Raw genomic sequence first — 25,242 nt, forward strand, 5'->3', positions numbered from 1 at the left:
ATGGTTAAGCGCATATACGTGAGCTACGACTCTCATCCCCCGGCTGCCGAATCCAATCTGACCATCCACGTGTCTCAATTTCCTAGTTGCTGACATTTGTCGGAAGTAGTCGAACTAGGCGGTGCTTGTCGTATAGCGGAGAGAATTTTTTTAAATTATCGTGCATATTTTTTTGTGACCTTTTTGAAGCACTACTACAAAAAGACAGTAAAGCCCATGACTTGCCGCCACTTCCACCGTTAAAACGGCAGGACAGGATGGGGTTTTCGAAAAGAACACAACGTGTAAGTAATGAGAAAAAAAAAAAAAAACCAAAACTAAATATTTTTATTATATCTTCTAGCTTACGGTCACGTGTTCTGTTTCGAGACAATATTTTTTTGTGTTGAATTGCACGAACTGGCTTGAACTTGGAGCATCGATGGCCGATGGGCAGCGAGCAAGACAATTTCTAAGCTTTGTCCTTGTTTCAATGGCATTGTAGTGAATTCCCTTCAAAAGCTTGCACGGTTTGCTTAATTACGGGGTAAATTATATCAATAAGAAAAATTATAGAATATTCGTTGCACGTAATAATAATATTCTTTTTTTTTTATATAGAAAAGTAAATTTTTTTATAATATAAAAAAATATAATTTTTAATTTAATAAATATTACATCAATAAAATAAATTTAAAAATTTTATATTATAAATTAAAATTTTAATATTTTACTGTTATATATTTTCAAATTAATATATTATATATGCAATTTACTTTATTAGAATGATTTAATTTCTCATTGCAATATTAACTTATTTATCGCAAAAATTTAAATACACACTTTTGTTGGCCCTTTTAAATGAAGAAAAATGACAAAATCAATTTTATGTAGAAATTCAGCGCATAGATTTGCATGTTAAGCTTTCTTTATTGTCAATATTCAAAAAGATTGATATAATTCAAATTTTAGTTCGCAGTTTATATTAGAGAAAACGACAAAGTCAATAAAAGTACGAGGATTAGAGCGCTTGTTAAAAACGTGCGGCTGTTTGCTCAATCGTGTTTTCATACCTTCGTTTGCAAGCAATGCTAACTTGCTTAGGAAGACGACATAGTTTAGGTGGCCTAGTGGCAATTCCGTGAATAAGGCTGTGTTATAAGGGCATTTTCGATATGTTAAAGTTACAAGTCTCTATTGGAAGGCGGTTCGTTGCGTTACCGCAATCTGCGAATGACAAATGGCTCTGCAAGCTTCAGCTCCATGTGCGCACCCTGAGTTCTTCGAAGAGAGACAGAGCGATGATTCTATGTGTGCTTGTGCATTACATTATCGATGGTATCGCCAATGCGAAATTCAATTATTGATTACTAGGCAGATCCATCTGGAGAGGCTAGATTCGGATGTATGATGAAATTGCTTCATCTCTTTAACTTGGAAAGGTGAATTTCACTATTGTCCTTTTATGTAGGGGTCCATCTAGCATAGTCAGGCTACATGTAGCTCCCTTTTAATTATTTTGAAGGCCGAAAGCACCTTTCTGAATTTCGTAAGAAAAATTATTTGATACTTTCATCATACTTATGTTATGTTTAACTTATTAATGTATTATATTTTATAATATTATATTATATAATATATTCTTATTATTAATAATGTATTTACAAAAATATATGATATAAAATAATTCAATAACCTTATCTTAAATAGAAATTTTGATTAGGAAATATGATATGGTGAAATAAATATAAAAATTATTAAAATATTATTTATTATTATTTTAAATATATAAATAATTTAAAAATATTTATTTAAATAAAATATTAATTTATAAATAATATTATTATAATAATAATAATTAAAAGCACATTTTATTTTTTTATTAATTATTAAATATACTTAATAAATATATAACATTAAAATTATATAATTAAAATTTTATGTATTGTGTAAAAATAAAATGAAAAAATAAAAATTTTAAATTATATCAAATTGTCAATTTCGTGATTTAAAAAGTTATGACAAAATTATTATTTTATAATAATAAATTATTATTTTTTAGAAATAATCTTCCTGAACATGTAAAGTAAGCACATCATGCAATATGAAATCTTTCCAAATCATCATCCAAACATAGAGTTAATTACCAAGAAGGCAAGAAATTTTGGAGAGAGAGACTCTCCCTTTTTTGTTTTTCTTCATCTGCTTCCAAGGCTTCATCCTTTGCAGCTATTTGTATAGTGGCCTTCCCTTGCCCTTTCTACCTGGGGAGAGCTTCTTTATGGCCTCGATAATGGGCTTATCCTCCTCAACTTTGAGTTTATGTAAATACTTTTGCGTTGTTCTTGTTGTGTATAGGTCCTGTAGATCTATGGAGAGGGATGTTGTTGTTGACTTACATATGGGTTTTATCTAGATCGCTTTGGTGCTCTGGATCTATAGCTGAGTTTGGCTCAATGGGAAAGGTTTCATTGAGAGGTCGAGATGTTTGGCACCTCCGAAGTTACAATGCCACTTCCGCTGCTGGATGGCGACTCTGCCCTCATCACCTTCCCCCAGTAAATGGTTCTAGTTTTGAGGCTTTGAGCTTCTATTGCCATTGGGTGAGGTTGGATGGCTTTTCATGAAATTTCCTCTAGCTCGCTCTAAGCTTTATTATGGATGACAACAATCTTCCCACCTAGTTGGTGACCTAGCTTTAATCAGAGCAGTTGGCTAGTGATGTTGAGTTGTTTCTGTTAGTTCTTGATCGGCGGTGCAGGATTGATATATGTATCTGCATTGGGCCTATGGGACCTCATTCCCTTATTCTGTTGTATTGGATACCCATGTGTACTGGGCTGTACTTCCTTTGGTTGTATTATTTGAGGCCTAAATCGATAATGCTTTAATCTTAATGCAATTGATCTTATCTTTGGTTTTTAAAAAAAAATTCTAAATTTACAAAGTTTATTTACTAAAATTTAAAACTTTATAAAAGTATAATGAAAATCCAAAGTGTGAGCAAGTCACCTTCATATGTTTACCGATTATAGGGATTAAATAGTTACAATTTTATATACTTTCGATATCAAATGAGATGCAACTAAAGGTGAAAGTGTCAAGTAACTTTTTAAATGAAAATTAAGGTAAAAAGATGCTTTCAATCTAATTTAAAATTTAAAATGACCATTCAAAGTAAAGATATTTTCGATTTTTCAATAATAATTTGCCAAACTAAGAAAAATACATTTTTCAAAGAAGGTGATTGTGTTCTTTCTCTTTCTTTCGATGAAGCTAAAGACAACAAGAAAAGAAGAGTCTTTCTAGGTGTGTCACCTTCCATTGGAATAGCTCATCATTCCCACCTAGCAAGAAGCTTATACCAAGGATGACAAGGAAAATCATATGCAAGAGCATAAGGTGCTACAAGGGTGATCACTTTCTCTCTCAACATTCATTAGAAATGCAATGTGGCAGATGCAACATTTAGATTACAATATTATTAAAATGATTCGCTATATAAAATGTGATCATATTAAAAGCTAAGTGATGCAAATACGATTTGAAAGTTTTATGCTTGATTAAACCTTTGATGTTGATTCATATTATAATAATAAGGAAACAATCACAATAATTTGTCTTTCTACACTACAAAGTGTGAATGATAAATCCTTTTTTAAGCATTTAATTAGTTTAACGTAACATGTAATTCTTTATTTTTTAATCAATACTAATTAACAGGGAAAAGTAATTTAAGAATCTAAATATACTTAGCTGATGTATCAAATTGATGTGCAAAATACACTACAAAAAGACAATTAGCTTTACAATTAATTTTTTTTCACCGATTGAAATTGGTTGCTATTAGTAACTAATTTTACAACCTATTTATAATTTTTTTAAGTAAAATAATTAATTTTTAAAAATTTAGCAACCGATTCAAAAATTAATTGCTAATCGATATTAGCAAAATTTGAATATATGATTAGCAATAGATTTTAAAATTGATAGCTATTAACATTCGATTAAGAAACGGTTCCTAAAATTAACAACTGATTTAAAAATCGATTGCTAAATTAAAAAATTATTTTAATTAGCTCTCAAATTTAGCAATCGATCTACAATCAGTTATAAAAATCAGTTGTCATTAGTAATTGATTTAATTCGATTGCAAAAAACAGTTGTTAATAGCAACCGATAAGGAATCGATTGCAATTTTGGAGTATTTAAAAAAAAAAACTCAAAATTTAGCCATCGATTTTTACAACCGATAACAAGTTATTCAATTTTTTCTAAAAATTTTTACTTGATTTTTTTATTATTTGCAACCAATTTACAAATCGGTTGTTAATAGTAATCGATTGTTATAATCAAATGAAATCGGTTGCCATTAGTAATCAATTTTACAACTAATAAAGAATCAATTATAAAATTTCCCCTAAAAATTTCCATACAATTTTTTTTTTAATTATAACTTATTTGCAAATCGATTACAAAATTTTCTCTTAAAAATTTCCACCCAATTTTTTGAAAAAATTAGCAATCTACAATCGATTGCTAAAATCAGTTGCTAATTCAGTTGCAAAAAATAGTTGTTAATAGCAACCGATAAGGAATCGATTGCAATTTTGGAGTATTTAAAAAAAAAAACTTCAAATTTACCTGATAATATGTTGTTCAATTTTTCCCAAAAATTTTTACTTGATTTTTTTATTATTTGCAACCAATTTATGAATTATAATCAAATGAAATCTCAATTTTACAACTAATAAAGAATCGGTTGTAAAATTTAGCCCTAAAACTTTCCGCACAATTTTTTTTTTAATTATAACTTGTTTGCAAATCGATTACAAAATTTTCTCTTAAAAATTTCCACCCAATTTTTTGAAAAAATTAACAATCTATAACCGATTGCTAAAATCAGTTGCTAATTCATTTATATAAACTACTGCTCATTTCCCCATTGTTCATTTTCTTTTTCTCTCTCTTTATTTTCTTTTCTCTCATTTTCTTAATCATCTTTTTTTTTCTCTCATATCTATTTTATTCATTATAATCTCATTTCTAATCTATTTTTTTATCATTCTTTTCTTTCTCATCTATTTTCTTATTAATTATCTTTTTCTTTCTCATTTTTTCTTCTTCATCAACTTTGTTTTCCTCATCTATGTTCTTCTTCATTATCTTTTTCTTTCTTATTTTTCTTCTTCACCGATATTTTCTTTTTTATCATCTTTTTTTTTTTTATTTTTCTTCTCATCTAACTTCTTCTTTTATCTTCTTTTTCTTTCTTATCTTTTTTTTAATTTATTTTTTATTATAATTTTTTTTTGTTCATATAATTTTTATTAGTAAATTATTTGTTAATTCTAATTTTTAATACTAATTAATTTTTTTCTTAATTTTTTGTTATAATATATATATGTCAATTTGTTTTACTAATTTTATAAATATATTTTTATATTTCATTTTTTTTGTTATTATTTTGATTAATAATTATTTTTAATAATTTATTTTTATATTAATTTTGTAGAACTAATTTTTATTAGTAAATTATTATCTTATTAATTTTTAGAATAAGTTTCTATTAATAAATTATTATTTTAGTAATTTTTAGAATAATTTATAAATGAGAATTTATATTTATTATTTGGAAATTTATTTTTTAATTTTTTTCTTTTAAATTAACAACCAACAATCGGTTGTTAAATCGATTGTAAATAGCAGTCTACTTATAAAGTTGTTAAAAATTATTAAACTAAAGACATTGATTTTTTCATAATTAATTATGTATTTACTGCTATCGGCAATCAATTTCCGTTTTATGTTGCTATTTGTAATCGATTTATCAATTTATTACTAAGAGCAATTGATCTATTAGTTGATTACTAATCGATTTAGCAATTAGTCTCATTACAACTGATTAAATCGGTTGCTAAATCAATTAGTAACCGATTTTAATGAATTAACAATTGATTCATTTGGTTGCTAATTTTTTTTGTAGTGATGTATTTTTAAATTATTCAAAATATTTATTTTTAATATGATATAAGAATATGTGATATATAAATAAAAAATTTAATTATTTGAATAATTTATATTTTTTAATTTTGAGAGAAATAGAGTTAAATAATTTTTTTGTTGACTTTTGTATATTGAATTTGATGTTGACTAGCAGCAAACAATGATGTGTTGAGTCTTACCTTCTAACAAGGGAAGTGAAGGGTGAGAGCACATACACTTGCTAGATGTAGATAAAACACAAATCAAAGATGCAATGAGTTCAAAATTGGCTTGATTACGTTCAAAGAAAGGTGCTGGGAAAATGACTCGCCATGTGAAGATGTGCTCTATAAACAGGAATTAAAGGCAAAAATTAATGCCCTTTTTCTTTTCTTTTATGTCCCACGCATCAATCATCCATTCCACGAAGGATATTCCTCTCTCCAGATTTAATTCCTTTGGGTTCCGCAAATAAAAACCAAAAAGGAAATTTGGAAGTTATGCATGAGACTTTGAGAATCTGAGAATCAGTAAAATTGCTAGTCCTTGTCAAAGAAACACAGTGGCGGAGGAAGGGCCAAAGAGGCCAGGGAAGCCACCGCCTCTTGTCTGTCAAGGACCACCCTACAACAGGAGACATTATAAAGTAAAGCAATAATACCGTGTCAGCGATAAATTATTAAAAAATAATATATCTATCACTCATAAAAAATAAAAGAACTGATCTTTAATTTTGATTTCAGGACTAAAAAGATTAGAACTGATCTTTAATTTTGATTTTCAATCATTTGATATTAGTTAACAATTTTTTTAAAAGAAAATTTTGATTTTAATCTAAAATCATATTGATTAATTCAAGTTCAATTTTAATTAATTTAAATTTAATTAATTTTTATTCTAAATTAAACTGACTCTATTTTAATTTTAAATGGGACCATAACAACCTATATACCACCCCACCTCTCTTTCCCTTGCATTATACATGTCCACGCACTCGCACACTCATTCCCAAGCCTAATGCAATGGAAGGTCTATTATCTAAAAATTCAATTAGTTCTTTTCAAGAAAATATATAAAATAGTTCTCAAACAATTGAATTAAGTATGATTAGTCTAGTTTATAAGTTGGTTAATTATTAGATACACCGAGAGCACTAAAAAATAGTATTCATTCTCTCACAGAAAAGTAGATCCTCTCTATAATATAGAGAGTAGATCATACATGATTGATTAGTGTATACACTCAGGTATAGGTAATAATTACTCTTAAAAAATTAACCACATTATACCAATTATTGACTAGCATAGAGACAACATAATAAATAATGAATTATTATATAGGTATCCAACTAATTCAATTTTAAAGTAAAAATATTCTTAACAAGATTCTAAGTTGAATCAAAATAAGAATAGAAAAGACAAACAAAAGGGAAAAAAATTGTAAAAGTACGGTTAGAACTCATGAGAAAAGCACAGAACAAGCATAATGTCAACGAGGAAAATTGAGTGAAAGGTAACCAAGCAATGATCACCAATTTGATTATCTTGAATCTTGATGGGTTTCCATACCTTTTTCCCCTTTGCAAAAGGGAAGGAGTAGTTCCATAAGAGCCAATCTTGCAATTCTGATATGATGTAGAATGTAGGGGCCAGATCCTGCGTTGTCTTTGTGTGCAGTGTGCACTCACGGGTCTATGGCTACCACCACAACTACTATTACTTATTGAGGGGAGGAGGGAATAGAGAAATGGATTTGGATAGTTAACTTTATAAACATTAGTTCATTGCCATTAACAGCAAATGAAGGTGTTCAAGTCCGACAAAACATGCATGCGGTAATAACTAAGAAGGGCAATTAGACAAAAAAAACAAAAATCAAAAGTTTGCATTATTTTGTAATTTTATTCAAATATTTTAATTTTGGATTAAATATCACAACTTTTTATATTGGATTCAATTATAACTAAAATTTAAAATTAAATTTACAATTGGATGTAAAAGGCCAAATGTTTATGCTAATTTATAATTATAGCCACACATTTTAATTAAAATTACAAATTAAAACGTTTGAATAAAATATAAAATCAACAAAAATTTATCTCTTATTAATAGTCTACTGGGAAGTACACTTCCAGGGAAACTATTTCCCAGGAAGTATAATTTGAATATGTTTGATTGATATACTAAATCCCCAAGAAGTAAAAGTGTTTAATAGAAAATGATAATAAAAATGACATAAATATCTCTACTCCAAATATAAGTATAATATTTGAAATATTCAATTTAATAAAGCATATCTTATATTATATAAATACTTAACTCACATAATAATCAACATATAATTTTTCATGACATAATAATAAACAAAATCAAGAGTAGTAAAGTTGGAAGTAAAAGACTTGACGCTAAGAGAGTTGAAGTGTAATAATAGAATTTTTAAAAATATAATTTTTAAAAATATAATTTTATATGGTATTTAAATATTATTTTGATAGTATCTAACTAAATTATAATTTTTGTAAAACTCCATCTACATATTATTAATATTATTTTTAAATATATTTTATAAATTATTTAATAGTCTAATTTTAATTGAAATGGTTCGTTATATACATTAATATTTAATTAATTATCAAAATATAATTTAATTAAATTGTTAATAATTTTATAAATATTATTATTATTTCTTATTATTTAATTATACACATAATTATATTTTGAGACTCAATGAAAAAGAATTTTAGACTTATTTACTTATACCAAAAAATATATATATATTATTTATATATATAAATTAATATAAAAAAAATTAAATGATGTTGAAGTTGAAAGTTGGCGTGTGACAGTGAAAAACACTGTCATAGCCAGCTTTTGAAAAGAAAAATATTTAATTTAAAATTCAACGAGAGGTGCTTTCTCTCCCCCCCCCCCCCCCCTCATTTCTCCCTCATCTCCTCCCCTCTTTTCTTCTTCTTTCTTTCTCCAGGTGGTGGCGGCGACACCACCAAAGAACCACGACTCCAAGACCTCCGGGAATCGAGCGGTGGCACATGGTGGTTTTCCAATGACACAAAAAGAGGAGAAAGAAAAATGGGTCTCAAACTTTGAATGCTCATATCTAGCGATCCCGACGTTCGATTGGAGTAATTCAAGTTGCTATGGACTCTTGGTGAAGAGTACTTTCATATGAGACCCACCATGCCGGAGTTGGTGGCCATTTTCAGAGCCGATGAAGAGAGAGAAAGTGTGGGTTTTTTAGCTTTTCGGTCACTTTTTCGATGATCCGACATTTGGATCAGGGATTAGAGACCACCTACGCACCCCATTCGACGAGAGCTTCGCAGCAATATCCATTTCAAAATTTTTTGAGACCATTTTCGGGTACATTCGATTCGTGAAAATTTGACTATCGATCGGGTCTGCATTTTGGGGCCGGACAGACGGGCAGCCAAAGCTACTTCAGAACTGAGTCAAGATTATAGGCTAACCCACCTTTTTCTGATGTCCCAGACACATTTCCAGCATCAGAATTGGTGTAGGTAAGCCAGGACAGCCTTCCTCCTCCACCCAGCCACCACAGTGACCCCGGCTTAAGTCTGTGAGTAAAATATTGATTTTAATTATAATTTCAATATTATCATATATTCAGGCATGCCCATGCATCACTTATAAATATATCTACATAGTTAATTTACTAGGCATGCTTTTCACTGCATATTTATGTGAGGTGATTATTGTGATGATTATTTGATGGTGATTTGGAGTAGTATGTGTGTGTTGGTGTACGTGTGGTGTGTGGTAATGGATATGGATAAGACGGGTAAATCAGCTTGAGCTAGTCTCACTTGGGGCCCGGTCCTTGATGTGATAAGTCAGGGTAGGCATGGCTTTGAGTTGATCTCACTGGCCCCTGCATTCGGATTTATTAAGAGAAAGCCTGGCTCAAGTTGATCTCGCTGGCAGATGTTGGAATAAGAGAGTTGTATAAGGGATCAGCTCCCATATATGTATTATTTGAACATTATATTGTGTGTGAGTACTCCAAATTATCTTATTATTGTTTATGATGTGACTTGTATGAAATCTATAAAGGTATTGCATTCCACTCTTTAGGATGCATTAGCCTTAGATAACTATAGAAATTGTACTTAAAATCAGTATTTTACTCTTTGAGTTGAACGCTCACTCCTGTTCACCTATTTTTCCAAGATACAGGAGATCCTTTATTGAGTTTAACCTGCTCTCTCCTTCGCAGGTCATTTAGTAATATCTGTTATATTTTGTATAACTTTACTAAATTCTAGAACTCCGCATGTGTTAGAAATATTTTATTTAATTTGGATCTATAATATAATGCTATGTTGGATCTGTAAATTTGTTAAATGCATGTATGGTTAGATTGGATGAGGGAGCTGAGCTCCCATTTGATTTTATGACATGATGAATATGTAGAGGGTGAGTTGAGCTACCCAAATTGATATATATATATATATATATATATATATATATATATATATTGTGCTTGCAGTCGGGTGAGTAAAAAACTCCCTGTCGGGTGGTCCATATTATGGCCGAACTCTATTCGGTTGATTTCCTAAAATTAGGCTTAATGTGGGCCTTAGGATTGGGTTAAGAAATAGTTAGGCTTACTATAGGCCTCAAGGGCTTTAGGTTGCCTAGGTCCTAGTGCCAGTCCAGCCTATAAGTTGGGTCGTGACAAAGTTGGTATCAGAGCTTAGGCTCCAGATTTATAGGAAACATGTGTCTAAGTTTTTAAAAGAAAGTCTAGTTAGTAGTCACATGCGGAGTATAAGGTCCCTATTCATTATTGCTTTGTCATCTTTGCATCTAGTTTCTGTTTTGTGTACTTGTATATGTTTATGAAGTTGTAGATAAGTAAATTATTTTTGTCTTGGATTTTGTGGGCTAATGCTGCTGAATTTCAGGAAAATGCATAGAAGTAGAAGAGTTGTCACAGCATTAGAGCAGGAAGTGTCAGATGAGGCACCTGCCCTAAAGAGACAGGGCAAGAGACCTAATGTTGCTTAAGTAGAAGAGCTGCAAGTACCAGTTCAGGAATAGTCTTTTATGGCCCAGGTACTATGGATCCAATGGCAGCTACTTTAGCCGGTTTACAGAGGACCATTGATATGATGGCACAGTACATGGTTCACCCTCCACAACAGCAGCAACCCACAGCACCAAGAGTAGAACCTTACAAGCATATCATAAACTTCAAGAAGTTAGTACCTGGTACTTATGATGTGTCAGATGATGCTTACCGATTTTTAGACTCGTGCAAACAGGTAGGAATGGAGTTGCAGTTGACTGACAGGAGACTTTTAGAGTGTGTACAGCATGTCATAGGGCTTGTACCTAGGCAATAGATGACCGACTATGTACTACCTCAGATTGAGGGTTTGTCTTAGACTCAGTTTGTGGAACTATTTATCAAATGGTTTGTGCCTGAAAGCTTCAAAGATCAGAAACAGTGGGCCTTTGAGGCCTTGAGACAAAATGGTAGATCTATAAATGAGTATGCCTCAGAATTCCTAAAGCTAAGCAGATATGCCCCTATGGTTGTAGCTATAGAAAGCATGAAGGTAAAGAGATTTTTAAAGGGACTAGACAGAAAGTATGCAAACCTGGCTATGTTATCAGATCAGCCTTTTGATTTAGTGGTGGACCGAGCCAGACAGATTGAAATCAATTATATGGGTGATGATGGAAGTAGAGTAAAGAAAAACAGAGTTGAAGGGCCGTCCAACGTGCCATAAATAAGCAGTATGGGTGGCAGTCAAAGCCACTATAGTGGAAAGGTTAGAGGAAGCAGGAAGGCAGGCAATAATCATAAAGTTAGAGGGTTTAGACCAGGTTATGGTTCCAGCAGCAGTCAGAGTTAGGGCTATAGTAGTTCTGGGTCTGGTTCAGGATCTTCCTTGGCACTTTACACACAGTGTGGAATAGGACATTCAGGGTCCTATATGATGAGTTCAAGAGGATGTTTCTGATGTGGCCAGCAGGGTCACTTTGCTAGAGAATGCCCCCTATTCAGTGAGCTACAGATGGGGTCATAGGGTTCTGTTATAAATGTCCCTTGTAAACTATATCCTGGTGCTTCCAGTATGGTGGGTAGTCAGTTCAGTGGCCAACAGGGCCGAGGACAAGGAGGATATGGATTTAGAGGCAGATCAAGAGGCAGGAGTCAGCTTCAGGATTCTGTAGTGCAAGGTAGGGGTCAAGCTCGGGTTTTCACCTTGACCCACCAGGATTCTCAGGCTTCAAATGCAGTTGTGGCAGGTATTCTTCTAGTCTGTTTCTATGAGGCTCGTGTTTTGATAGATTTGTGTGCTACGCACTCATTTGTCTCCCTTGTTTTTTCCATAAGGTTGGGTAGGAACCCTACAACTTTAGAATGCCCCTTATTTGTAGCTACCCCTTATTTGTCGCTACCTCTCTTAGTGACAATATATATATAGATATGGTTTATCCGGGTAGCCTAGTGGTAGTGGATGGGAGGATTCTTCCAGCAGACTTGGTTCCTCTACTAGTAATAGACTTTGATATAATTTTGGGAATGGATTGGTTGGCAAATCATTATGCTACTTTAGACTTCAGGAACAAAAATGTGTACTTTCATATACATGGTGTGGAAGAGTTTAGCTTTAATGGTTACAGGAGTGTGGCTCCATATAACTTGGTGTCAGTAATTAGTGCCAAAAAGATGTTGAGCCATAGATGTCAGGGGTATTTGGCATTGGCGAGAGACACATTTGTTGAAGGTGTTAAAATGGAGGATGTTCCTGTTGTCAGAGAATTTATCGATGTCTTTCCTGAGGAGCTTCCAAGGTTACCGCCAGAGAGAGAAATAGAATTCTACATAGATATTGTGCTAGGCACAAACCCCATATCAATGCCACCTTACATAATGTCCCCAGCAGAATTGAAGGAACTGAAGGAGCAGCTACAAGAGCTTCTGGACAAGGGTTTTATCCGTCCAAGTACCTCCCCCTGGGGCACTCCTGTCTTGTTTGTGACGAAGAAGAATGGGTCCTTGAGGTTGTGTATTGATTATAGGCAGCTAAACAGGGTGACTGTGAAGAACAAACCCACTTCCTCGGATCGATGATCTGTTTGATTAGCTCCAAAGAGTTAGATTCTTTTCCAAAAAAGATCTACGATCAGGCTACCACCAGTTGAGAATCAGGAGTGATGACATGTCAAAGACAACGTTCAGGACTAGATATGGTCATTATGAGTTTCTGGTTATGTCTTTTGGACTCACTAATGCACCAGCGGCCTTTATGGACTTAATGAACAGAGTATTTATGCCATTCCTGGACTGCTTTGTCATTGTTTTCATTGATGACATTCTGGTGCATTCTTGGGATGTTTGGCATTTAAAGATGGTGTTGCAGACATTGAGGGAGCATCAACTGTATGCCAAGTTTTCAAAATGCAAATTTTGGCTTGAGAGCATTTCATTCTTGGGACATATAGTTTCTAGTGAAGGCATTCAAGTGGATCCCAAGAAGATAGAAGCAGTAACAGATTGGCTTAGACCTACAATAGTCACTGAGGTGCGAAGTTTTCTGGGCCTAGTTGGCTACTATAGGCGCTTTGTACATAATTTCTCCAGAATAGTAGCTCCCCTAACCAAGTTAACTCGAAAGAATGTTCCATTCATTTGGACAGATGATTGTGAGGAAAGCTTTCAGAAGCTTAAGGAGTGCCTAACTACAGCCCCTGTATTGACATTACCTGTAAGTGGTGAGGGATATATTGTATATTGTGATGCCTCGAGAGTTAGAATGGGGTGTGTTTTAATGCAACATGGAAAGGTAGTGGCTTATGCATCAACGCAGTTGAAGAGGCATGAGCATAACTACCCCACCCATGATTTGAAAATGGCAACTATAGTCTTTGCATTAAAGATCTAGATATACTATTTGTATGGTGAAGTGTGCGAGATATACACTGACCACAAAAGTTTGAAGTACATCTTCCAACAGAGGGATTTAAACTTAAGGCAAAGGAGATGGATGGAGCTTCTGAAGGACTATGATTGTACCATACAGTATCATTCTGGGAAAGCCAATGTGGTAGTAGATGTTTTAAGCAGAAAATCTTCTGGCAACTTGGAGCATATATCAACAGAAAGGAGACCGTTGATTCAAGAAATACATGAGTTGATGGATTGAGGTCTGATATTGGATATTTTAGATGAAGGGATATTATTGGCCCATTTTTCGATAAGACCAGACCTGCGAGACAGAATCAAAGTTTCCCAGTATAGAGACCCATAATTGATGAAGATTATAGAAGAAAGAGTACAGCAGGGCAAAGGTTGTGAATTTGGATTTGCTAATGACGGTGCTCTTATGCAAGGTTCTAGGATATGTGTGCCCGATGTGGACAACCTCAGGAATGAGATCATGCAAGAAGCACACTATACACCCTACAATGTCCACCTAGGCTCCACCAAGATGTACCATGATGTGAAAGATATATACTGGTGGAATGGCATGAAGAGAGACATAGCAAACTTTGTGTCCAAGTGCTTAACTTGTCAGAAGATGAATTTTGAACACCAGAGGCTATCAGAAAAGCTATAAGAGATCCTTATCCCAAAGTGGAAGTGGGAACTAATTACCATGGACTTTGTAACTAGGTTGTCTCATATCACACGGGGATATAATTTGATATGGGCAATTGTGGATTATCTGACTAAATCAGCTCATTTCTTGCCTGTGAGAACCACCTATTTTGTTGCACAATATGCCAGGCTCTATATTCGAGAAATAGTCAGATTATATGAAGTTCCTGCTTCCATAATATTTGACATAGGGCCCTAATTCACTTCTCGATTTTAGGGAAAATTACAGGAGGCACTTGACATGCAGTTAAACTTCAGTACAGCTTTCCATCCTCAGACAGATGGGTAATATGAAAGAACTATTCAGACATTAAAAGACATGTTTCATATGTGTGCTCTAGACTTTGGAGGTCAATGGGATGATCAGCTATCATTAGTAGAATTTGCCTACAATAATAGCTATCATTCTAGCATTGGGATGGCACCCTATGAGGCACTATATGGCAGAAAGTGTAGGTCTCTTCTGTATTGGACGAAAATGGGAGAAGCAAAGGTGCATGATGTAGACCTAGTGCAATACACTTTCGAGATGGTTCCTTTAATCAGGGAACGATTGAAAATGACTTTCAGTAGGCAGAAGAGTTATGCAGATCCCGGACAGAGAGATGTAGAGTTTGCAGTAGGCGAATATGTATTCCTAAAGGTCTTTCCGATGAAGGGAGTCATGAGATTTGGGAATAAGGGAAAGTTGGCACCTCGATACATTAGACCTTTTGAGATTACTGACAGAGTTGGAGCAGTTGCCTACTGGTTAGAGCTACAACCTAATCTCTCCCATGTTCACCTAGTATTTCACATTTCCATGCTAAAAAAAAACATCCATGATTCTTCCCATGTATTGCAGCTAGACACCATAGTGCTAAGTAGGGACTTGACCTGCGAGGAACGGCTAGTAACCATAGTAGACTACAAAGTGAGACAATTAAGGTCAAAGCAAATCCCGATGGTTAAAGTACTGTATAGGAGCCAAACAGTAGAATAGTGTACTTGGGAGTTAGAGCGGGACATGCACAGCAAGTACCCCTATCTGTTCAATATGTAATAACGTTTCTTTAATTTGCCTTGTATAAAAATTTCAGGACAAATTTTCTGTAAGGGGGAAAGATTATAATAACTCGAATTTTTAAAAATATAATTTTATGTGGTATTTAAATATTATTTTGATAGTATCTAACTAAATTATAATTTTTGTAAAACTCCATCTACATATTATTATTATTATTTCTAAACATATTTTATAAATTATTTAATAGTCCAATTTTAATTGAAATTGTTAGTTATATACATTAATATTTAATCAATTATCAAAATATAGTTTGATTAAATTGTTCATAATTTTATTATTATTATTATTATTATTATTATTATTATTATTATTATTATTATTATTATTATTATTATTATACACATAATTGTATTTTGAGACCCAATGAAAAAGAATTTTGGACCTATTTGATTATACCATATATATATATATATATATATATATATATATATATATATATATATATATATAATTTATATATATAAATTAATATATAAAAAAAAGACGAAAATGATGTTGATGTTGAAAGTTGGCGTGTGACAATGAAAAACACTATCATCGCTAGCTTTTGAAAAAAAAAAAAATTTAAAGTTCAACGAGAGGGAGCTTTCTCCCACCCCCCCCCCCCCCCCCCCCCAAGTCTCCCTCATCTCCTCCCTTCTCTTCTTCTTCTTCCTTTATCCGGTGATCGGCCGGCGACACCACCAGTAGCAAGGCATGACTCCGGCGACCTCTAGGAACCTAGAACGGTGGCACATGGCAGTTTTCCGGTGACACAAAGAGAGGAGAGAGAAAAATGGGTCTCAAATTTTGAATGCTCATATCTGGCTATCCCGACGTCCGATTGGAGTGATTCAAATTGCTATGGACTCCTGGTGAAGAGTAATTTCAAATGAGACTCATCATGCCAGAGTTGGTAGTCGTTTTCGGGGCCGGTGAAGAGAGAGAAAGTATAGCTTTTTGAGTTTTTCGGCCACTTTTCCGACGATCTAACCGTTGGATCGATGATCCGAGACCACCAACATGCTCAATTCGATGAGAGCTTCGCAGTAATACCTATTTCAAAATTTTTCGATACCGTTTTTTGATACATTCGATTCACGAAAATTGGACTATCAATCGGGTCTGCATTTTGGGGCCGGACAGACAGGTGGCCAAAACTATTTCAGAATCGGGTCAAAATTATAGGCTAACCCACCATTTTCAGACGTCTCGGACACTTTTCTAGCATCAGAATTGGCATAGATGAGCCGGGACAGCCTTCCTCCTCCACCCAGCCACCACAGTGACTCCGGCTTAAGTCTGTGAGTAAAATATTAATTTTAATTATAATTTCAATATCATTATATGTTCAGGCATGCCCATGCATCACTTATAAATATATCTACATAGTTAATTTACTAGGCATACTTTTCACTGCATATTTTTGTGAGGTGATTATTGTGATGATTATTTGATGGTGATTTGGAGTAATGTGCGTGTGTTGGCGTGCGTGTGGTATGTGATAATGAATATAGATAGGACGGGCAAATCAGTTTGAGCTAGTCTCGCTTGGGGCCCGATCCTTGATGTGATAAGTTAGGGTAGGCACGATTTTGAGTTGATCTCGCTGGTCTCCGCATTCGTATTTATTAAGAGAAAGCCCGACTCGAGTTGATCTAGTTGGCAGATGTTGGAATAAGAGAGCTGTATAGGGGATCAGCTCTCATATATATATATTGTTTGAACATTATATAAGTGTGTGAGTGCTCTAAATTACCTTATTATTGTTTACGATGTGACTGGTATGAAATCTATGAAGGTATTGCATTCCACTCTTTAGGATGCATTAGCATTAGATAGTTATAGAAATTGTACTTAAAATTAGTATTTTACTCTCTGAGTTGAACGTTCACTCCTATTCACCTATTTTTTCAGGATACAAGAAGTCCTTTATTGAGTTTAACATGCTTTCTCCCTTCGCAGTTCATTTAGTAATATCTGTTATGTTTTGTATAACTTTACTAAATTTTAGAACTCCGCATATGTTAAAAATATTTTATTTGATTTCAGTCAATAATATAATGCTATGTTAGATCTATAAATCTATTAAATGCATGTATGGTTAGATTTAATGAGGGAGCTGAGCTCCCCAAATTTATATATATATATTGTGTTTACAGGTCGGGTGAGTCAAAAACTTCTTGTTGGGTGGTCCATGTTATGGCCAGACTCTGTCTGGTTGATTTCCTGAAATTGGACTCAATATGAGTCTTAGGATTGAGTTAAGAAATAGTTAGGCTTACTACGGGTCTCGAGAGTTTTAGGCTGGCCCAGGTCTTAGTGCCGATCCGGCCCATAGGTTGGGTTGTTACATGAAGGTTCTAGGTTTAGGCAAGGGAATTTACTTCCCCTACATAAAGGAAATATAACCCATTGTCACGACCCAACCTATGGGCCGGACCGGCACTAGGACCTGGGCCAGCCTAAAGCCCCCGAGGCCCGTAGTAAGCCTAACTGTTCCTTTATCCAACTCTAAGGCCCATTTGGGCCCAATTTCAAGAAACCAACCGGACAGAGTCCGGCCATAAAATGGACCTACCAACGGGGAGTTTTTGACTCACCCGACCTGTAAACACAATAAACAATCCATTGGGGAGCTCAGCTCACCCTCCACATACTCATATCATCATAATGATAAATGGGAGCTCAGCTCCCTCATCCAGTCCATCAAACATGCATATAATAATTTTACAGGTCCACAATAATAATTTAGTTTACAGACCCAAATCAAATAAACATTTCTAACACATGCGAAAATTCTAGGAGTAAATAAAATTACACAAATATTGATAAACAACCTGCGAGGAAAGGAAGCAGGTTAACCTCAAAAATATCCTCCTGTGGCCTGGAAAAATATTGAACAGGAGTGAGCGTTCGACTCAGAGAGTAAAATATCAATTTTAACCATAATCTCTATAACTATCTAAAACTAATGCAACCTGTGGAATGAAATGCAACATCAGCAATAAATTCACATCATAGCATCAAAAAGGTAATTTGGAGCACTCACGCACCCTGTAGCATCAATCATAATATATGGGAGCTGATCCCCTATACAGCTCTTTTAAATCCAACCTGGTGCCAGCGAAGAACTCAGCTCGGACTTCCACTTAATAACCAAATCGAGGGTCCCAGCGAAGAACTCAAGTCGTGACTACCCCTCGAAGGATCGGGTCCCAGCGAAGAACTCAAGCCGTGACTACCCGTCCTATCCATAGTCCACACCACATCACACGCACGCCAACGCACGCACACTGCTCCAAATTACCGCAACAACATTCATGGCACTTTAACAGTTATTAATGCAACATAAATCGTGCCTAGAGTTTAACTACATCATTATATGCATATAAGTGATGCATGGGCATGCTGAACATATAATAATATCGAAATTACAATTAAAATTAATATTTTACTCACAGACTTGACGACAATCACTGTGGCGGCTGGGCGGAGGAAGAAGGTCATTCCTCACTGATAATTTTATTACAATCATTTAATAAATCGACTCAATACAAACAAAGAAAAGACCAATACGTCCTAAGTCGTCGAAAATCCTACAGTCTCCCCTATACCTAGGACCTACCCAACCTGCAAAAGGGCTCAAAACACACTTCTATATTCACAATCCATATGTCCACAACTCAATCACATCACACAGCCCCTCCTGGGCCCACCAATTCAATCATCCATCACAACATGTAAAATTTTAATTTAGTCCCTATAATTGACCATTTTTGCAAAAACTGCCCAAATAAGCTCTAAAAATTCTAAAAATTTGCCCCGCGGTCCTTAGCAATATTATTAAGCTATTTCAAAAAGAATCATAATTTTCTAAGCTACCACGAATATTTTATGGATTTTTAATCCTATTTAAGCACTAGAAAATTACGAAAAAGCAAAGTTTGGGTTTACCTTTGCCAATTCCGACTTCGGGAACGCGCTCGGGACATCTGAAAATGGGGGGTTAGCCAAAACCTCGGTCCAATTCGGAGACTTTTCCTAGAATGCATGCAGTGAATTTCGGACCGGTCAGCTGTCAATTTCCGCGAATCGAGGATACCTACAAGCCCATAACACGGGGTTAGTACATAAATTTTTCAGAATTTTCTAAGCTCATTAAATACTCGGAAAAACATCGAAGTTCCGTGATCCACCAAAAACGATGTCGGAAAAATTTGAAATTTATGTCGCCAAGCTCTCGATGAGTGGAGCGTCTTTGGTACCCTCGGTTTTCTCGTGATTCACTGGTTTTAAATCTAGCCCAAAAGTCGAAATTGGCTAAAATCTTCCCGAGCAAAAATCGGACAAACCGCTCGATGGATTTCGGCGTTCTTGGTGTCTATGGAAAGCTCTCGCCGAGTAGATGATTTTAAACACAAGACCCGGTCCAATTGGTGGCCGGATCGGCCGGATTTTGACCGGAGAAGCCGAAACGCCGTGCGCACGAGGGAGGGAATTCGCGCGCAGTTTCTGGCCGTTTTGGGCGACGGCCGGCTGGCTGGGGTGACAGGGTGGCGGCGCCGGTCGGCTGGGGTGGCAGGGGGAGGTGGCTGGCCGGTGGCAGGGGAGGGAGGAGAGAGAAAAGAGAGAGAGAAGGGGAGAGGAAACGACGCGCGCGGGGAAGAAAAAAGGAAAGGGAGCCGGTCCGATTCGATCGGTCCGGTTCGATTCGGTCGGTTCGATTCGAAGTACAAAATTTTGAATTTTTACTCTGCCTCGGGACCGAAAACGAGGTCCAAAAATTCCGAAAAAAATTCCAGAAAACTCAGAAAAATACATAGACTCCAAATATATTTTTAGTTTTGCCACGTGGTCTTTAAATTAATTTTTTAAAAATCATCAAAGTTTATATTTTCGGAAAATCGAACCCGATTTTTAAAATCCGAAAAATCTCAAAAAAATTCCTAAAATTTAAATAAAATTAAAATACCAAAAATGCTCATAAAATTTAAAATTTTGGGGTGTTACACCCATCAACTTCTTGGTAAGTTAAATAATCATGGCAATCAAACAAGTCATTCTTTCACACTTATTGGGAACTTAAATTTCCCTTGGTTTGTTACCCCCCCCCCCCCCCCCCCCCCAACCCAATAAATCCTTAACGTTTTATGTTCAATTGAACAACTAAGAAAGAGATGTTGAGCTACAAGAAACCCCTTAATTACTATTTCTATAGCCGTACTTGCTTGATTCGCATTCATTCTCAGGTGGGAATCCTTCGAGTTGAGTAGAAAGATGTTGAAAGTATAATATTTCAATGTAGAGTTTAAATAAGCTTAGGTTTCTCACCTCATTTTTTTTTTTTAATGAGGATTCTGATGAGTCCTTAGCAGTTAGCTACTCAAAAATAAGAAATGAAAAACTAATAGAGCCCTTTGTTCCTTGAATCATTAATATGGTAAATTGATGAATAGTTAAATTTCTCACTTTTATTTGGTATAAAATAAAATGCTAACCATGAAACCCAAAGCCAAAATCAGGCATAAAAGCAAAACTAGTACACAACAAAGGGAACTCAATAGGAAGCTAACAACTATACATGGTGGATCGGTGGTCACGAGTTCTAAATCTTACCCCATCACATCAATTGGCATGTGTTAACTTTAACAATAATACTCAGTGGATTGGCGGGCATGAGTTGAAAATTTCACGCCATCACATCAGTTGGCATGTGCTATAGTTACGCGCCTGCGTCTGTCTTCTCCAAAAGAGCAAGCCTGTGAGCCTTCGTCTCTTCCCAATCTCAAATTGTAGGGCTTCGGGTACTCGACGACGTAATAGAACAAAAGGCGTGAAAGAATCAACCAAAATTGAAACCCAGCTTATAGACAAAGCCAAATCACCGTACACAGCTTTTTTATTTTATTTTGTCATTTTTTAGAAAGAAAATCAAACTTTTGTTTTTTATAGACATTATAACAAATATGAAAGTTAATTTCAAAAAATCACATGGCTTGAATCTAATTTATGTACTCAACTCCATCTAAAACAATAAAATAGCACAACTTAATACTAAATATTATCTATGTAATTTCTACAGTAGAGTTTCCTTCACTGAACATGTTGTTTTATATGTGCTTTGACCGTCCTCCTTCAGGATAGAAGCAGGACATCATCAACATTACACAGGATAATTGAATAAAGGAAAGAACCAAAGTCTGCAGAGTTAAGTGGAATGTCAAAATTAGGAAAGTTTGAATAATTACAACAAAGTGAAAGTCTCAAATCTTTAAGACAAGGGTATAGATGATCATTACAAGGTGTACACTATGATGTAGGAAGACTACAAGGGAAATTTTCAAGCAAATGGATTTGATATTCACGGCAACGCTCAAACATTCTACATGACCATTATAATTTTGATCATCCAAATTGACGTCTGAGTTTGAGCTTCACCATAGATGCCTGAAATAGAAAGAAAATTAATTAGACCAAATTTTTTTTTCTCATAAACCATTCATTGTCTTAAGTTCATAAAGTAGCATTCCATTATTGAGATACAAAGTTTCAAACGAGTAAGTGTTGTCAGCCTGTCACAATCTGAATGCTCTCAACGGTTTAAGGGAGATAAAATCAGTCATGCACAGCTCCAAACTCATTTTGTTCAATAGCAAGATGGCATATAGTACTATCACCAATTAAGATTCAGAAGAACCAAGTAAAGTCTATCTTACAAGTTGCCAACTCATTCCGGTTTTGGAAAACTGGTAAGCAAATATTGCTGCACCCAAGCACCATGAAAAGCAACACATACAATCATAGGCAAGAACATTAATTCAGTTGACTGCTCAAAATAACAGTCAATATGGGATCTGTACAGAGAATACAAAACATGAATCCTAGTGAATGAGCTCTCCACCACCTGATGCAGGACAGCCTAGGGAAATCTGAGGGAAATGGGCTGTTTGCATGGAAACTTGTGGAGTCAGAGTTGGAAGTGGTGATGAAGAAGATTCATTCCGAGAGTAAACAGAAGGAAGGAACCCAGTTTTTCCAAGGAACAAATGAGGATCAAAGATTATGGACGGGTTACTTGGAACCTGAGCAAAAAGGAAAGAGAACGAAGTCTTCAAGAGCAAAAATCGAAAGGCAGAAGATGCACAGTTCTGGCATTAGGAGGCAACCAGATAATGATGCTGGCCAGCTAACCTTCATACTAACAAGATATATTATGGGAGCCATGGATCCAATTATACCAGTTTATAAGAAATGCATTCCTTCAATCCTTTTAACACTTGTCATGCTTAATAACATTAACAAGTAAAAGCCCATCTCCAATGAGCACACAGATAAACACTACCCTACTCCTAGAACTAAAGCCTGGAGATATTCTAGCACTGAAAGACTGTTGCATGGAAAGATAGAGGTACTTAACCAATCAAGCAAGTCAAATGTAGAAGTTGCCTTCAATTCAGGCCAGGGTGTGAGAGATTGACTAAAATACTTGGTTTTACCATAAATTTCTATTACTTTAATTAAGGTTATTAAGCATTCATGAGAACTGTGAATTTTCGAACGGATACAGACATTTAGGGACAGTAAGCTCTAAACACTACCCTTCGAGTATTTAATTTCCAACATGCTAGTCAAGGATGGTTTTTATCATTCCCCACTTTCCTAACATCCATTCTGATTTGATTCTGACTTTTAGCTGAATCGATGAACAAATCATAAAAAAGACAAAAAAAAAAGAAAGAGCATGTAAGAGAGCCATGTTATTGAAGTCCTATACTGCACAAACTAAATGCTTAGCAGCAACTTTTTGCAATTACTAGTTCTAAAAGTTCAGTTATGGCAAATGAAATAGCTCAAATCAATTATGAAAATTAAGAGACAGATGTATCACTGTTACCTCTTACAGAACTCGGTCACATATCGCGACCCATTGTAGAAAATGAACCACATCAGCACGATCACCAAAGTATCTGAAAGTTCAGAAACTCAAAAGCACAAATATGTACAGAGACAGCTAACAGAGAAAGGGAAAAAAATCCCTAAAATCCAAATGAAAAAATAATAATAATAAAATTTCCATTCAATTAAAAAACTAAACTTCAAAACAAATTGCATGGAGCAGACCAATCAAATCTAGAATTCGAATCCAGTGAAAATAAGGAAAAAAAGAAAGGATACTGAAAAGGGAACGCTCCCACCAATCCAACATGTAGAGACCAAAAGTGACATTATACAGATAGATCTTGCGCTGAACCCAGTTCATGGCTCTCAAACCTGTGAACAACGTGATCTAATCAAGGCAGCGACAGTTGATAATTTACGTCGTTAACTGCGAGTCTCCGAGACGATGAATGCGAAGAGCAAAAATCCATTGTCTTAAAATCGTCAGTGTCTTGAATCGTCGGATTCGACTGGGTCCGAATCCAATGAATTGAGTATTATTTTCGAGTCGGGTCGATGGATCTGATGATGAATTGATGCGATATTCTTAAATCCGATCCATGTTAAAAATGTCGATTAACAAAAAAAAGTAAATTACTATTTAATTATTATATTTTAATAAATTAATAATTTATTTTCTTTCTTTTAAAATATCCATCGTTCAGTCTTATATTTTTTTAATTCATAAATTATTTAGTTCATACTGATCAGGGACAATACCAGTGAAAATTTATAAAATTGGAATCAAATTAATATTTTTTAAATTTATATTTATTTGAAATTTGATTAAAGTTTACTTTTTATTATTTAAATTCATTTCAAATTTAGTTATTGAATTGTTTAATTTTATATATTTTAATTAATAATATATATAAATTATTTTTTATTAATAATTTTTACTTTAAAATTTTAATAATTTCATAAAATATTTAAACTTTATTTATTTCAAATAAAATATGTAAATATTTATAAATATTATTAAAAAAATATATATATTTTATATTTAATTAAATATATATAAATTAGTTTGGTGACGAATACTTAATATGTAAAACTCGAACTCAGCCGAAACTCATCATGTGTATTATTCTTTAAATTTAAATTCATTTAAAACTTGATTATACATTACCTAAATTTATCTTATTAGGGTTCGATTAAATTGAGTATATGTAAAACTCGATTCCTTGCCACTCCTATTATTGTTATTTTAAAATAACCTTTTAATTAGTTAAATTAACCAATAAATTATAAGAACCAAATATTTGATAGATTTAAAATTATTAATCAACTTTCTATTTTTATTCGGTTATTATTTAGTTTTTTTAATATTTTAATTTAAATTTAATTTAATTTTTTATTTTGGTCTAACTCAAATTTGGTTTGAGTTCATATTTTAAAATATTTTATTATATATATATATATATATATATATATATCAAATTATTTTTGTATTAACTTAAGTATATTGCATTAATATAAAATAATTACAATCATTAATTAAAATTTAAATTTACATTGCGAATAAAATTCATAATAATTGAATGCAGCTCATCTTTAGCATTAGAATAAGAAACTATTTCTAATCAAATTATTCAAATTTATTAACATGTAATTACTAAATACAAATAAATAAAATT

General features: G+C 33.9%; 1 protein-coding gene across 2 annotated transcripts; it reads right to left on the reverse strand.

Moving 5' to 3' along the window:
- Window positions 1–21,531: 21,531 nt before the first annotated feature.
- Window positions 21,532–24,113, reverse strand: LOC110640027 (uncharacterized). 2 transcript variants are annotated; one of them, XR_009146627.1, is made up of 4 exons: window positions 23,843–24,085; window positions 23,562–23,634; window positions 21,967–22,114; window positions 21,532–21,867 (listed from the first exon to the last, which is right to left on the reverse strand). XR_009146627.1 is itself a non-coding variant. In XM_058141741.1 (3 exons), the coding sequence occupies exons 1-3, from the start codon at window positions 23,925–23,927 to the stop codon at window positions 22,102–22,104; spliced, it is 171 nt and encodes a 56-aa protein (XP_057997724.1). In that variant the 5' UTR covers window positions 23,928–24,113; the 3' UTR covers window positions 21,876–22,101. The 2 variants fall into 2 exon arrangements, 1 of the variants encoding a protein (XP_057997724.1); XM_058141741.1 differs by lacking the exon at window positions 21,532–21,867 and having other exon boundaries at window positions 21,876–22,114; window positions 23,843–24,113.
- Window positions 24,114–25,242: the final 1,129 nt, after the last annotated feature.

Source organism: Hevea brasiliensis, unplaced genomic scaffold (genome assembly GCF_030052815.1).
Source record: "Hevea brasiliensis isolate MT/VB/25A 57/8 unplaced genomic scaffold, ASM3005281v1 Scaf218, whole genome shotgun sequence".
Lineage (NCBI taxonomy): Eukaryota > Viridiplantae > Streptophyta > Magnoliopsida > Malpighiales > Euphorbiaceae > Hevea > Hevea brasiliensis.

Excerpts from the sequence above, each read along its gene's own strand:
- LOC110640027 (XM_058141741.1), bottom strand. The coding sequence starts at position 23,927 with ATGAACTGGGTTCAGCGCAAGATCTATCTGTATAATGTCACTTTTGGT. Across the intron at positions 23,635-23,842 it reads GTGGGAGCGTTCCCTTTTCA|ATACTTTGGTGATCGTGCTG; the intron begins GTATCCTTTCTT and ends CTGAACTTTCAG.